Source organism: Eschrichtius robustus, chromosome 7 (genome assembly GCF_028021215.1).
Source record: "Eschrichtius robustus isolate mEscRob2 chromosome 7, mEscRob2.pri, whole genome shotgun sequence".
Taxonomy (NCBI): Eukaryota; Metazoa; Chordata; class Mammalia; order Artiodactyla; family Eschrichtiidae; genus Eschrichtius; species Eschrichtius robustus.
In genome coordinates this window covers 108717196-108733340 of record NC_090830.1, presented here as the reverse complement: position 1 = coordinate 108733340, position 16145 = coordinate 108717196, and the positions used below count along the sequence as shown (strand labels likewise).

Below are 16145 nucleotides of genomic sequence, written 5' to 3'. Positions count from 1 at the left end.
AGGTCCCGACGCCTCTTTGGCCCCGCCCCTACCTTCCCTGTTTACTTGGCGAAGAGTAGACACGACCCCTCGCGGGTGAACGGTAGCCAATCAGAAACAATGCCTACGCAATCGCGTCCTCTACACTTTTCGCCGGTCACTTTCTGTGAAGACTGCGCATGCTCCAGGAGCCAGCCCCCGGTCAGACACGCCTTCTGCTCTTACCAGCCCCGCCCCGCCCTTAGATTCCGATTGCTGGCCCTTGTTTGGAAGTTTACAATAAAGCAGCCTAGCTCCTCAGTCACACATTCTAGTCGTGTATATATGTCATTCCTAATCTCCCAATCGTCCCACCGTCTCCTTCTCCCCCTGTGTCCTCATGTCCATTCTCTACGTCTGCGTCTCTGTTCCTGCCCTGCAAATAGGTTTATCTGTACCATTTTTCTAGATTCCACATATACGCGTTAATATATGATATTTGTTTTTCTCTTTCTGGCTTACGAAAGCACGGAGTCTTAAACTCTGGACCGCCAGAGAGGTCCTACATCATTGATCTTATAGGACTATATATTTGGTCAATCATTTCAAGTCAGCTAATCATCATTAATTTTATCAGAGGCTCAGTCACACATTTGGTAATGTGAGAAACAATAATCCTGTAAAACAGGCAGAATACAAGTAATATGGCTAGTAACATTAATAAAGTCATAAGTATTTATGCTAAGAACTTCTCTTATGTGCAGGCTAGTATCTCCCCAGGTCGTCTAATCAGTCTGTTCTTCACTAATCGCTATCTTTAAGGGAAATGATATATTGGAATTGTACATAAAGTTCACCAAATATGTCTGTACACACAAGGATTGAGAAAGGAATGTTATTTTCTAAGGAGTTATATGGTTGGCACCAGAAGAAAAATTGATCTTTATGGTTGAGCAGGTGTTTCTGCCATTGGGGAGGTCTGGTTAATGCATAATGCAGATGCACAATGCACACTAGAGAGGAAGAAAGCCCAAACTGGCAGAGAAATTTTTTAAGTTTTTCTTGTCTTGCCTTAAAATGTGAATGTTTATTTCATCATTGGGAAAAGAGTGAATCAAAGACATTTGAGTTTGAACTCCAGCTCCACACTTATTATTTTGTATGTTACTTAACTCTCTAAGCCTCAGTGTCTTCCTCTATAAAATGAGAATAATCATCCCTTCCTCAACTGGTTAAATAAGAATCAAGATAATGTACATTAAAAACTTAGCATAGTGTTTAGTACATTAAAAGCACTCAGTGAATGGTAGCTTTTTATCACTGCTCAGGTTATTGGGTTTTTTTTTAATATTTATTTATTTATTTTTGACTGCGTTGGGTCTTAGTTGCGGCACGTGGGATCCTTCATTGGGGCGTGTGGCCTTCTCTCTAGTTGTGGCACGCGGGCTCCAGAGCACGTGGGCTCTGTAGTTGCAGCACTCAGGCTTAGTTGCCCCTCAGCATGTGGGATCTTAGTTCCTCGACCAGGGATCGAACCCGAGTCCCCTGCATTGGAAGGCTGATTCTTAACCATTGGACCTGAGGTTATTGTTGATGTTGTTTTTGTTTTTATGTTTAAAGTAACCAACAGACTAGAGGCATGGGTTTTCTCAAAAGATGACCAGACCCCTAGTAACCAATATTTAAAAATCATTCTTTCTTGAATCTAATTATTGCCACAACTAAGTAGAAGTACTAAACTGAAAGAATTGTTTAATTGTACGTATGGTGTTAAAAAACAAAATTCAACTGGATAAATTTTAAAGATCTTACGGGCTTTATTCAATGATTCATGAATTGGGCAGCATCCCACGTAGCAGATAGAAAGGAGCTCTGAGGAGCTGTACAATGTGAAAGACCTCTATAGGCAGCGGGCCAAGGAAGTTATAGCTGAAAGCAGATTGGTTGTGGCAACGTTCACCTTCCTTTCGGGCCGGGATGCAGGGGTCTATCAGAAAGATTACCTCACTAGTGCTGACCAGGTGAGTCCAGATTGCCTCGTTTAAGAATCCATGTCTGGGAGAGGCTGAAACTGTAATTAAGTAAAGTGTTAAGTTTGGGTTTAGTGACATAGGGCTTAGCATAAGTGACTCCCTTTGGGGCCTGTTGTCTTGTTTTTAACAATGGGAATATCTTTAACTTTTTTTTACCAAATAAACCATTCTAGGCGAAGGTCCATACAGATGGTTCAATTTCCCCTTTCAGTTACAAGACATGTTATTTCCTTTTCCTAACAAGACATCAAATAATTAACTAATACTTGCCTCTTATGTCCCAGGGGCCATAGCCACAGAGATGACCTCTTAGTATTATTCGTCTCATTTAGCCCTTAAGCTTCAAATTGTGGTCAAGGAAAGCTCCAAGATTCAGAGTTCTCCCTTGAATTCTGAGTTTTCTCTAAGGAAAACCCTCAGAAATTATTTCTGTATTTACTTCTTAGAACTTGATTTTCCTTTTACTGAAAAGTGTCAATACATTCTCTATTGCCTTTTTTTTAAGTTTTTAAAATTAATTATTTATTTATTTTTGGCTGTGTTGGGTCTTCGTTTCTGTGCGAGGGCTTCCTCCAGCTGCGGCAAGCGGGGGCCACTCTTCATCGCGGTGGTACGCGGGCCTCTCACTATCGCGGCCTCTCTTGTTGCGGAACACAGGCTCCGGACGCGTAGGCTCAGTAGTTGTGGCTCACGGGCCCAGTTGCTCCGCGGTATGTGGGATCCTCCCAGACCAGGGCTCGAACCCGTGTCTCCTGCATTGGCAGGCAGATTCTCAACCACTGCGCCACCAAGGAAGCCCCTCTCTATTGCCTTTTAAGAGCTAGCACCTACCAAATGCTAAGCATGTGGCAAATATTGTTTTTTGTCCACTACACAGATTAAGCCCCGTAACCGGCATTACAGACCCTATGATGTTGGAAACTGAGTAAAGTAACTTGCTTGTGGTCATGCAGCTGGTAAGTGGCAGAACTGGATCAAAATCCAGGCAGACTAGCTCCATGCTTTTAACACTATATTGCTTCTTATTAATTTTTTCTGCGAAATGTGTCTCATGTTTACCCCTTTCTTTCCATCCTCACTGATACCGCATTAGTTCTGAGACTCTCAGGATGTCTTAGCTACATTATTGCAATAGCTTCTGAGTTTCTCTGCTTCCAATCTCTCTGATCATCTCTGGGTATCACTGCCAGGTTAATTTTCTTAAAACACTGGTTTTATTGTGTCACTGCTCTGATCAAGAAACTACATTTTTTTATTGTGGTAAAATATATGTAGTATTTATCATTTTAACCATTCATAAGTGTCCAATTCAGTGACATTAAATACATTCACAATGTTGTGTAACCATCACCACTATCTATACCCAAAGCTTTTTCATCATCCCAACAAAAACTCTGTACCTGTTAAACAATAACATCCTCTTCCCCTGGCTCTTGGTAACCTCTAGTCTACTTTCTGTGTGTACAAATTTACAGATTCAAGAAACTACATTTTGCAAACCGTTATCTTCTACTTTTTCAGGTCTATCCATAATTTGACCACAATCTATTTAACCTTATTTCTTCATATTTTCTAAATACACATTCTCCAATCTAATATCTGTTTTCTTGACACTCCGTTCTCTCAACTATTGTAATTATATCCGTAGTTAACACCACACAGTTTAGCATGTTGAACCAGTGAGTTAGAGCTGGATTGACTCTTATAGGTTTGCTAGTGCAATCTCATTTCACAGGCTAGAGAGCTTACCAACTTGCTTGAAGTCACACACAGTTGGTGGCAGAGATGGGATTTGAACACAGAATCCAAATCTTTTAAAACTACAGTTTATTGAGCACTTACAATGTCAGACACAGTACTGAGCATTTTACATTGTATTTTCATACAAGTCTTGGGGAGACTTTATCATTATTACTATTATCATCCTTTTCTACAGATTAGGAAATCCAAATTCAGAGAAGAAATTTGCTTACTCTCGTCATTCTCCTGCCTTCTCTTAATAATTAAGTATATAATAATTAAATATAGACTTGGATTTTTCCATGTACATGAACCTTTTCTTCTCCACAACGAGGCCGTAAATCCTATGAGAGCAGTGATCATGTCTATTCTAGCCTGGCAGAACCTAGCATCATGCTGTATTCACATTGTTCGGTAAATAAACATATGGATAAACCAGTTGGTGTGCATGGTATTTGGGAGGATTTGTTCCAATCTTGGCACTATATTTTAAATACAAAGGATATGAGTCATGACAACGGCAACGCAAATCCGTATAATGAATGCAAAAGTGTCCTGATATCATCACAATGCTGGCACAGGGCTGACACTCATGAAACTGCAGTTGCCCCATCCTGCGCTTCACAATTTACAAAGCCGCACCTCAAAAGTCAGTTTTGGGTTCTGTCCTTCAGCTCCGCGTCGGTGCCATTGACAACTGCGGAGATCGGAGCAGGATCGGAGCCGCTTGTGTAGGTGGTGACTGTTGCTTCTGACGCAGGTTTGGGTTTTGTTTGGTTTGGAGTTGACATTTCAGCTAGGCTACCTCTTGGTAGGCGAGACCTGAGTTCTCTGGGTGGCTGAGGTGGCACCGTGGGTCAGCCCCACCCCTCTTTCTGGTATTTGGCCCAGGGTTCCCGCAACACTCAGCCCCGCACAAAGATGGCGTAGAGACCAGGCTGGGCCAATGGGGAGTGGCGTTGCTCCCGGTTGCCTACGTAACAGCCAATGGGCTGCGGGAATTGTGCCCAGCGCGGCTGCCCGGGATGGCGGCGTCAAGTGCGGCAGGCACTGGAGGTGGTGGCGGAGAGGCAGGTGGCAGGGGCGAGCCCGGCGGAGCGGAGGTCCGCCCCGCGTCAGGGCGAGACGGTCATCCCGGAAGGCCGAGCCCAGGTTGGCTGGCAGCGCGGGTGGGAGGGGGCCGGGAGAGTGTGGTCTGGGAGGAAGGGACTGAGGAGCCCAGCCCGAAATGACAGGGACTGCGGGAGCGCGGCTCCATACCGAAGGTTGCTGCCCCGGAGGTCCTAAACCCGGGCCTCCCGTCTCTACCGCGGGGTCCAAGGCCCGAGCCCATGGCCTCCGGGATAGAGATCGGGGTACGTGGGCGCTGTGTGCAGAGGAGATCGCAGATCAGTGTGAGCAGAAGACCCCTCCCGCCCGGGAGAGCGGACCCGGGGTGAGGGAAGTAGCGGTGCTGGAAAGCCAGAACCGGGTGGGAGAAGGAATGGGGAGGTCGACGAGTAAGTGTTGCCTTGTTGCTGTCTAGGGCTTTGTTTGCTCTGCGTCCGCCTCTATCATACTCTGGTGGAGAGACGTCCCCCACATACATCCTTGGGAAGTAGGATGCTTAAATTAGTTGATGGTGGCATCCCTACTGTCTAGCATCTCCAAACTGCTTAGGTACCGCCGGGAGTCACTCGGTTGTAATAGAACCCAGTCCAGGACTTTTACTTTCTCATGAAATAGAATAGTATCCTGGCAGTCCCCATCACCCCAAGGCGTCTGGGGTTTTTCTGTTTGTTTTGTTTTGTTTTGACCTTCTTTCTGGTGTCAGGATTTTCTTCCCACTTTCTTCAATCTAGCTGTCCCACAGTCTTCCTAAATAAGACCTTTATCTAGTAGTGGTATATTTGTTTACTTTTCCAGTGGAAGGAAGAATTATAGTGAAAGAGACTTACAGACTTAAAACAAAGACAGTTATTTTAAGCTCACTTAAAATACTTTGAAAAGAACATTTGACTTTTTGTTCTAGGTCCATTACAAGCCTGATTTTTGTTCATCAAAGCCTTCATTTTCTTCTCTTTAGGATTCTAAATGCCTAAGAGCTGCTTTCTTTATAACTGAAAGAACTTTGACAAGACTGTCATACCCTGGGGAGGGTGGCTTTAGGGGGACAATGTGAAGCTATATGTAGATAGTTAAGGTGGATGCCTCCAAAAAATATTCTTAAACTGAAAATCTATTCTCTTTTATGTTAGTGGTTTTTTTTTTTAATCTTCTGGATTTGGACACAGGTTACTGTGGATGCATAAATATTTTTTAACCAGTTTGATTTCTGAAATTAAAAAAAAAAAGGACAAATGGAATGGAAACAAAAGTTCTCATTCCTGTCTTCGAGTTCTATTTGGAAATGGCTGGGGCAGGAGAAAATAAAGATAGCAAGGATATAGTCTATTGTGCAGACTAATAGTGTGTTGGTTTATAGGCACAAAATAGTCATTTTCTTTTAGATAAATGTTTAGATTGATCCTTTGCAACCCATCCATCAAGAGAGAGAAAGGGTGGGCATCTGTTAAGAAGCATGAATCATCTTGGCTTTGTAACTACATTCCACATGTAAATCTGAAGCCTAAACTCCTAGGCCATCTGTTCTCTTTAAAAAGATTTTTTGAATAGCTGATACAAATACTGATTTGCATTCCTTTAAAGTATTGGTTTTTTTAGTCTGCATCAGCACTGGCTATACTTTATTAAACTAGATTTGTCTCAAGGACCATGGTTACTGATAGAGTTCTTTTTGGGGTCAGTGGCTATACAGCTATTAATTAGCATGGCTAACTACAGAAGTCATGAATGAAAACCCTGATTCTGCCTCAGGCAGTGACAATATCAATTATCTGGACACATGTAGAAGTTTCAAGTCAAGTGTGTTCAACCATGGCCTGAGACACATGGAGTGTACATGTGTTTCCTTTAATTAGCACTTCTAATTGTGTTCTTGGGAATGGACATCATTTTGACAAGCAGCTATTGAAGTTTGCTATATCTCCCTAGAACAAAAAGGAATGGGAATTTCTAATATGTGCTTTTGAAAACAAATGGGAGAGGATGGTGGCAGGGATAGGTTGAGGGACGATGTTCCCATTACAATTGCTGTATAACCAATTACCCCAAACTTAGCTGCTTAAAACAACCATAGGATGCTCACAGATTCTGTGAGTCAGGAATTGGGAGATGATCTCTCTCTGCTCCATGATACATCAGCTGGGATGTGGGCTCAGTGGCTGGGGACTGGAATCATCCTGAAGGCTCCTTCACTCACTCCTGGTGCCTGGGCTAGGATGATTCAGAGATGAGGACTGCCAACTGGAAGCACCAGCATATGTGACTTTTTATGTGGCTCGGCCTCCGCTGAGCATGGTAGCCTCAGGATAATCAGACTACTTATGTGGTGGCTCAGGTCTCCAAGCTCAAGTTTACCAGTTAGCAAGATGGAAATTGCATTACCGTGTATGATCTAACCTCAGAACACACCATCGCTTCCATCACGTTCTATTGGTTGAAGCAATCACATGCCTAGCCAGATTCATAAATGAGGAGTTAGACACTACTTTTTGATGGGGCACTGGCAAGGTCAAATTGTAGAAGAATGTATAAGACAGGAGATATGATCGTGAATATCTTTGGAAAATACAGTCCACTCTATTTGGTAATGAGAAGCTACTCTTTCAAGTTTCATTGGCTTCTTTGCAATATTTAGGATATATTGCCCAAGAGCTAACAGCATACCAAAAGAGTGGCTAGGTTTACAGTTGGAGGGGCTGGGTAGTACTTGGTCCCTAGATAATCCTCAAACTGGAGAAGAACTGTTCCCTTCCTTTCAAGTTCCTTCTACTGGTGGGATGCCACTGTTTGGAAGTTTCACATAGCCTTGAGAAAAAGTAAACACACAAGAGGCTGAGCCCCTGTGTAGTCAGTCTGGCTCCTCAAATTGCACTGAAATAACTCCTTCCAAAACTTCGAGTACTGCTGAACATTGAAAGGAAATGTCCTTAGCTTATCATCTTCCTGTAGAAATAATGATTTTGCGTTTATGTGTCAGAACGGTTGTTTAGTTTTAAGATTTAGTAGAAGATGTAACCATTCATATTCTGACTTGTTTTGAAGGAATTAAACAGCTCAGATTTGTGCCATAAGCTGACTTTTAGTTCTCTGATGTAGTTAGTTCTCAGAAGAGCTGATGGTGACCTCTAGCTATCAACATGCCTATCTGGACTGGAAAGCGTTTTTCTCTGTACTTTCGATGGAAAACTGCTTCTCTTCCTCTCATTAATGTTGTATTTGCAATGCAGTCATGTTGACCTCTACCCCAGGCATACTCTGATGCTGGGCTGATGATAAGAGGCTCGTGAGCCTGAAATTAGATGCTGACCTTGTGGAACATTGATGGGACAGAGATGGCACACCAGGTGCCAGCCACTGAGAAAATAGCCCCCCAGAGGTACTGAGGGGCATTAAGACTAGAAAATGATCCTTGTCTTGGGATACCTTCTACAATGTGAGGGACCCTGAACATGGAGCTTTTGAGTAACTAGAAAAGTGATAAAATCCCAGTTGTACCTATGGGAGTGACTCCAAACATCACCAAAAGAGCTTCCACAAAGCTGGCCTTCATTATGGGGGTAGAAATGAATGTCTCTCCATATTTTGGTGAGAGCACAGGGCTTCTGCTCTGTTCAGGCCAGGCTGTCTTCACATCAGACCATTTCTGAGCTTTCAGCATCTGCATCAAAATCATTATGACATAGACCAAAATTAGAATATCCCATAGGGTGCTGATAAAGAACAGATGAGTGGCTATAATTTACTTTTCCCCTACTTAGTACTTACCTCATTAGTCAAAATTGCTGATATTTTTTCAAAATGTCATTTGAATTTGTAAGGAAACACAAAAGATCCTGAATAGCCAAAGCAACCTTGAGAAAGAACAACAAAGCTGGAAGTATCACGCTCCCTGATTTCAAACTATACTACAAAGCTCCAGAAATCAAAATAGTATGGTACTGGCACAAAAACAGGCACATAGATCAATGGAATAGAATAGAGAGCCCAGAAATGAACCCACACTTATATGGGCAATTAGTCTACCACAGAGGAGGCAAGAATATACAGTAAGGAAAACACACTCTCCAATAAATGGTGTTGGGAAAACTAGACAGCTACACGCAAAAGAATCAAATTTGACTACTTTCTCACACCATACACAAACAAACAAACCAACCCTCAAAATGGAGTAAAGATTTAAATGTAAGTCATGACACCATAAAACTCCTAGAAGAAAACGTAGGCAGTATGCTCTTTGACATCGGTCTTAGCAATATTTTTATGGATATGTCTCCTCAGGCAATGGAAACAAAAATAAAAATAAACAAATGGGACTTAGTCAAACTAAAAAGCTTTTGCACAGTGGAGGAAACTATCAACAAAATGAAAAGGCCATCTACTAAATGGAAGAAGATATTTGCAAACAGTGTATTTGATAAGGGGTTAATATCCAAAATATACAAAGAACTCGTAAAACTCAACATCAAAGAATCAAACAGCCTGATTTAAAAATGGGCAGAGGTCCTGAATAGACATTTTTCCAAAGAAGACATACAGATGGCCAAGAGGCACATGAAAAGATGTTCAACATCACTAACCATCAGGGAAATGCAAATCAAAACCACAATGAGATATCACCTCACACCTCTCAGAATGGCTGTTATCAAAAAGACAACAAATTACAGGTGTTGGGGAGGATGTGGAGAAAAGGGAACCCTCGTGCACTGTTGGTGGGGATGTAAATTGGTGCAGCCACTGTGGAAAATAGTATGGTGGTTCCTCAAAAAATTAAAAACAGAACTACCATATGAGTGGAAGTGGAGCACTTCCACTCCTGGGTATTTATCTGAAAAAAATGAAAACAGTACTTAGAAAAGATACATGCACCCCTATATTCATTGCAGCATTGTTTACAGTAGCCAAAATATGGAAGCAATCTAAGTGCCCATCAATAAATGAATGGGTAAAGAAGATACGGTATGTGTGTATATATTCCATATATATATATATACACACACACACACACACAATGGATATACATATATATATATATATATATGAATACTACTCAGCCATAAAAAAGAAAAAGAATGAAATCTTGCCATTTGTGACAATATGGGTGGACATAGAGGGTACTATGCTAAATGAAATAAATCAGAGAAAGACAAATGCCATATGATTTCACCTATACGTGGAATCTAAAAAACAAAAAAAATGAATAAACATAACAAAACAAACAGAGTCATAGATACAGAGAACAAACAGGTGTTTGCCAGAGGGGAGGGGGTGGAGAGATCAGAGAAATAAGTGAGGGAGATTAGGAGGTACAAACTTCCAATTACCAAAAAAAAAAATGGAAAGACAGAGAAATAGGGATTGCATTTTAAAAAATACGTCAAATGATTCTGTTTGTCTCTGTTTATATTTATTGGTGTTTTGGGTATCTTAACTCCCTTCTTATAGAATATCCTTGAGTATAAATATTCTTTTACCACTCATATGAAGCTATACCTAGCCAGTCTCCAAATGTTACCGGGTTGTTTTTGTTTATCCTATGATATATCTGTGATAATCATTCCTGCTCCCATTACCCTGTTATCTCCCTAGTTCAGGCTTTATGATCTCATACCTGGGTATATCAGTTAGCTTTTGCTAGGTGTGTTATTACACACCATCCCCAAAACATAGTGGCTACAACAACCATTTCTTTAGTCCGTGATTCTGTGGGTCGGTAATTTCGGGCTGGGCTCAGGAGGGCAGCTCTTCTAGTCTTGCCTGAGCTCACCCATGCATCTGTGGTCAGCTGGGACAGCTGCTCCCCGTGGCCTCTCACCATCTGGCAGACTAGCCTGGGCTCATTCATGTGGAGGCAGAACAGTTCCAAGTGCAGTAAGAGAGCAAGCCCAACAAACAAGTGCTTTTCAAAACTCTGCTACATCACCTTTGCTAATGTTCCATTAGCGAAAGCAAGTCAGATAACCCACCCAAATCCAACAGGCAGAGGAATAAATAAGCTGCCTCTTAATGGAGGATCTGCAATGTCTGCAAGGGCATGGATGGAGGGAGAACACTTTGTGCCCATTTGTACAATCGACTAAATGATCACATCTCCTGCCTTGCAGCTTTTCTGGCTGTAGGCTTTTGCTGTTCCAACCCATCCTGCTTCCTTCTGCCACATTCATTTTCCTTAGACTCTGCTTTCATATTTCGTATTATAACCCCCAGAGGTTTCTTCTTTTCCATACCTTATCAGCTATCAACCCTTCTGCCTAGCTTTCAAAGGTCTCCTTAAGCTGGCCTGACCCTAAAAGCAGAGCACATGGTACAGGGGAAAAAGAACTAGCAGCAGTCAGGGGAGGCATGGGCACCAGTTCCATCATCATCATTGTTCACTAACTAGTTTTTAACCTCTTGGGGTCTTCTGTTTTCTCCGAATGTTTCTCCCTCCAAAATGAGGGAGTTTGGATTAAATCTGAGAGGTTCTTTTCAGATTTAAGATTTAGGTTGGGTGTACGTAGGTGAATTTGTTTCCTGTTACTCCCTAAATAAACCTTCAACTCGAATAAGACCCAGCTTCTTAATTCCCACCGCACATGTCGTGTTTACATTGCTTTGTGCTTTCATTCCCCATGTTTTCTCAGTCTGGCATTGCCCTTTGCGTTCTTCACTGCTTGTTTTAAATTCTGCCCATCCCTTGTCTTTGTAATCTCTGCCATCCAGTTTGGCACTTAATTATATTATCTCTCGTATTATTCAGTGTTTCAGTTGTTAGTCTTATCAGCTAGATTATAAACTCATCGAGGAACGAGACTATATTTTATACATTGACTAAGCACATGGTAGGTATCAAGCAAATATTTACAGATTAATCCTAAATTTCCATCCCAGGTCTTAGAAAATTGGAACCGGCTGAAGACCTTTAAGACAAGTAGGAGGATAAGACTGCTTGGGCAGAGGTGGCGATGATGGTGGTGGTGGTTGGAGAGGGGGGGATTTTTGTTAAATGTACTCAAGGTAGTTTACACTTACCAGGCTGGTAGCCTTTAGAAGGTATCTATAAAATTGCTTTACAGACCTTTCCTCCAGCCATCCTATGACACTGGTTCTCCTCTGCTTATTTCTTGCAGTTTTCATCCTTCTGTAAGCTGTCACCATGACCCTGACAAAAGGTTCCTTCACCTACTCCAGTGGGGAGGAATATCGTGGCGAGTGGAAGGAGGGTGAGAGGACCCGTGGGGAACATCCAGTGATGAACACTTCATTTGGCTGAAGGACAAATACATCAGGATATATAAGACAACTTTATGAGTCTTCATTTCTAACTTCTAAAGCCAAATAGTGCCTTTCCTTTATTTGATTTTAGGATTATAAATAAAGGAATTGGAAAATGCTATTGTTACTCCAATCCCCAGAAATAAGTTAAATCTTCCCACTTCTAAATTTAAAGTGTTTTAACACTCTTTTTTTTTTTTTTTTTTTGCCATGCCTCGTGGCTTGCAGGATCTTAGTTCCCCGACCAGGGATTGAACCTGGGCCTATGTCAGTGAAAGTGCCGAGTCCTAACCACTGGCCTGCCAGGAAACCCCCCAACACTCTTTTATCCTTTAGTGGTATTACTTGGGAATTGTTTTTATAAATGCTAACGTACTCAGCAGAGCAAAATGAATTATTTTTAGGGCCCATAAATTGCAAAGTACAGATTCATTGTAATGACTTGATTCTAGTGAATCTTAAGGAAGAAATTAGGGCAGACACTCAAGAGCAGATGACATTCATTGCCTTGAATTTCCTGTGACAGCTCATTACATTTGGAAGTATCTATTCACAGGAAGGGCAGAATTCCTCCGAGCCTGAGGCTATACAGGAAGCACTTTAATGATGTTCAGTTTGGAAACAGTCTGGCCACTTAAAAGTCTCATGGGTCCAATCCTAGCAAACCCGGAACTGCCCCGAGGAGACTTGACTCTTTATAGTTGTGCCAACGAAGAGCAGTTCACACTGTTTCCAGATGTGTCATTCTTTTCATTGTAGATCCCTGCAGCTGATGAATTTTTGAGCCTTGAGAGGAGAAATTGTGCACATGGGATATGACCTTGCCTCCGTACATCCCCAGCCTTTTCTCCTGCCTCCCAAATACCTACTGTCCCCTTTAACGTGACCTTTTAGAGGAGAGTCTTCTTGAGGCTCTGCCGGGCAGTCTCTATCCACCAAAAGAACGCCCTTGTACTGGAATGGCATTGCTGCTTCTCCAGTATCTTGCTCTGTTCTCTGGTCAGTTCAGTGGGTAAGCACAGCCCTATTGATGGAGCAAAGCTCAAACTAGTGTTGCCAGTCAGGCTGTTAGGTTTGCCCAGCAGCTTCATGGTGTCGGAGGGTACTTTAATTTTTTCTCAGAGTGTCAAGGCAGTTAAGTGTTGAGGGCTCCAGAGTCAGTCTGCCAGCTGCATTTGCTGTCTTGCTGTACCACTTAGTTGCTCTGTGATCTTGAGTAAGTTTTTTTATCTTCTCCTTGCCTTGGTTTCTGCATCTGTTAATGGGAATAATAATAGTATTGGGCCTACCTCCTAAGGTTGTTGTGAGGATTAAATAAGATGATAAATACAAAGTGCTTAGAAGAGTGACTGGCACATAGTGAAGGCCCTGTAAAGTTAGCTACTGTGATTTTTATTTAAATTTTTTTTAAGCTACTGTGATTTTTCAGTGCTCTCTTATCTTCATACTTGGAGAGACCTGCTCCAAATCTGTTGGTTGTGACTTAAGAAGGGAAGATCTTAGTAGCCAGGTTATTACTCTGGGTAACAGTTCTCTGCCCTGCTAATGTCACTCCTTCTCGTCTTTCCTTTGTGGATGGGGTGATGCAAGGCAAGGGATGTTGGACTGTGAGAGGGGACCCTGAAGCTGCCCCATCCCAACCTGACACCTGTCTTCTCTTTGCTCAGGCCGCAGACATGGTTTTGGTCAACTGATGTTTGCAGATGGTGGCACCTACCTGGGCCATTTTGAGAATGGGCTCTTTAATGGCTTCGGGGTACTAACCTTCTCAGATGGCTCGAGGTGGGTACTGGGTCATCATTCCTTTCTCAGCCTTAAACTAGGGGAGGGAAGTTCTGTTCTAAAAGGGATAGTGAGAAACATCTGGTCAAACCTGAGCTTGTCCCGGGCCCTCTGAAAACAGGCAAGGAGTAGCGTTCGTTCTTTTATTGGTTACTTTATAAATGCATCTGAAATTTGAAATGGCAAGGAGGTCAGTGACCTCCCACCCCACCACTGCCCTCTTAGGTTATTTCCTTGTGATTAGAGCCTCGTATCATACACACTGTCTGACCCTTCTCTGCTGGGTGGGTGGGTGGGAGCTCTGGAAGAGTGGAATCAGCTTTGCTCCTTGGCGTTGATAAACCCCACATTTGGTGTCGGCAGCTGCCTGACTCAGTTATCCTGAAGGCTGACATCTCGTGTTTCTGCAGGTATGAGGGGGAGTTTGCCCAGGGCAAGTTCAACGGCGTCGGAGTCTTCATTCGACATGACAACATGACCTTTGAGGGGGAATTTAAAAACGGCAGAGTGGATGGTTTGGGTAAGTTGCGGCCCAGCAGGACAGGTGACTGAGGCGAGCATAAATGGGTGGAAGGGCACCTTTGCAGCTTTAATCCTCCTGTGGATGCCCAGCAATGCATAGTGACCAGGCGCCGATGCCGGGTCATTGGACTCACCAACAGAGTACCCAAGGGCTGCAAACTTTTCTCTCCCTCGGCCTCTACGTAGCAAGCAGACCTCCCAGCCACTAATGCCACCGTCACACCCATATTTTCTCTGTCCCCCTCAAAGGCCTGCTGACTTTCCCTGATGGTTCTCACGGAATACCCCGCAACGAAGGTCTGTTCGAGAACAACAAGCTTCTGCGGCGCGAGAAGTGCTCGGCGGTGGTTCAGCGGGCCCAGAGCGCCTCCAAGTCAGCCCGGAGCCTCACCGCCTGACGCGGCGCTGCGCCCAGCTGACAGCAACGCCCCGCCACCCGCTGGGGGTGAACAAAAGAATCCGATGCGAGAGGAGATGAGAACGACCATGGAGCAGAAGTCCCGGGAGGGGACCCTCCCCTGCCAGGCAGGGCTTCGGTCACGAAAGGTCTGAGGCTCGGGCCGCTGGCCTTGCAGCAGTGGTACCCGGTGTGCCCTGCCCTTCTCTCACTCATTGGTACTCTCTGTCCCTAACACCGTGGGTCACCCGGTGCAGACCTGCTGCTGCCTTCTACTTCATTTTCTGCCAAGTGATACAGAGTCTCTTCCTTCTGCCTCTATTTGGGGCAGATGATCCCCGCCCCAGATTAGGGCCAGTGCTCTGTGCTGCCCTGGAGAAATAAGGAAAACGATAGGAGTGGCTTAGACAGTACAGCGGTCCTGTGAAAGTCAAGGCCAGAGCTTTTCTGTATGTTACCCCTGCATTCGCTTCTGGTTGGCATCATGGCCCCAGGCCTTCCACTGTGTCTGACCAGACTGGTCCTAGTGTCTGCTTATTGCTCCTGTGAAGGGTTCAGTGAATGCTATTTCCCTCTCCCTTGACTTTACAAGCAGATAATTTGTGCTCCTCTCTCCTTCCTTAGACATGGGAAAGGATCGCTTTAGTCAGAAAGAAACCGATATAAACAGTCATCTTATAACTTGTATTTATAACTTAGTCCAGGGCAAGGGCAGATATCTGTGGGTCCCATCCGGCCCTGTCATGGAGTGAACTAAATCCTTAAGGATGGCTTGGGCTGACACAGCTTCTTCCCAGTGGACCAGTAGGTCAGACCCACCTCAACCCCTTGGGGTTCAGGTAGAATTGGACCCATCTTGGGATGGCAGTGAGCTAAAAGAGCATTTGTTTCACTGTAACTCTTCCACCATGAGCCTTGGCCATCAGGCCTAGGGATCAGATCTTGATCGACTGGATCCCTGCACAGTTCATCACAGAGGCCTCCAGTTACCCTGTGACCCAAACATGCACCCCCCAGCCCCTTATCCTCACACTGAATGTCTCCTCAACAGCAGATTGTGGTGGAAATTAGAGCCGTGTGCCTCTATTTATTCTCTGAATTGTACTGTAGAAACAAGTGTTTATGAGGAATAAACAAATCACCAGAACTGCCTATACTTAGTTTTCTTGACTCTCTTGCTGTACACCCTTATGAATATTGACCCATTTGCTGTTTCTAAAAGTTAATTATAGATGGGGGCTTGAAACTGACACTGCACACTTTACTACATAATATCATCTAATTCTGCAAGGTAGGAACATTAAAAAAAACACACACAAAACAAAGCCAGGCAGGCTCAGGTTGCCCAAACTAGTAAG

At 43.5% G+C, this 16145-nt stretch overlaps 1 protein-coding gene across 1 annotated transcript; it reads left to right on the top strand.

The window, feature by feature from the left end:
• Positions 1–4751: 4751 nt before the first annotated feature.
• MORN4 (MORN repeat containing 4) lies at positions 4752–15939 on the top strand. Its single transcript, XM_068548316.1, has 5 exons — positions 4752–4883; positions 11942–12034; positions 13754–13868; positions 14279–14388; positions 14640–15939. Exons 2-5 carry the CDS (start codon positions 11968–11970, stop codon positions 14786–14788), a joined length of 441 nt encoding a protein of 146 aa, XP_068404417.1. The 5' UTR covers positions 4752–4883; positions 11942–11967; the 3' UTR covers positions 14789–15939.
• The last annotated feature ends 206 nt before the right edge of the window (positions 15940–16145 follow it).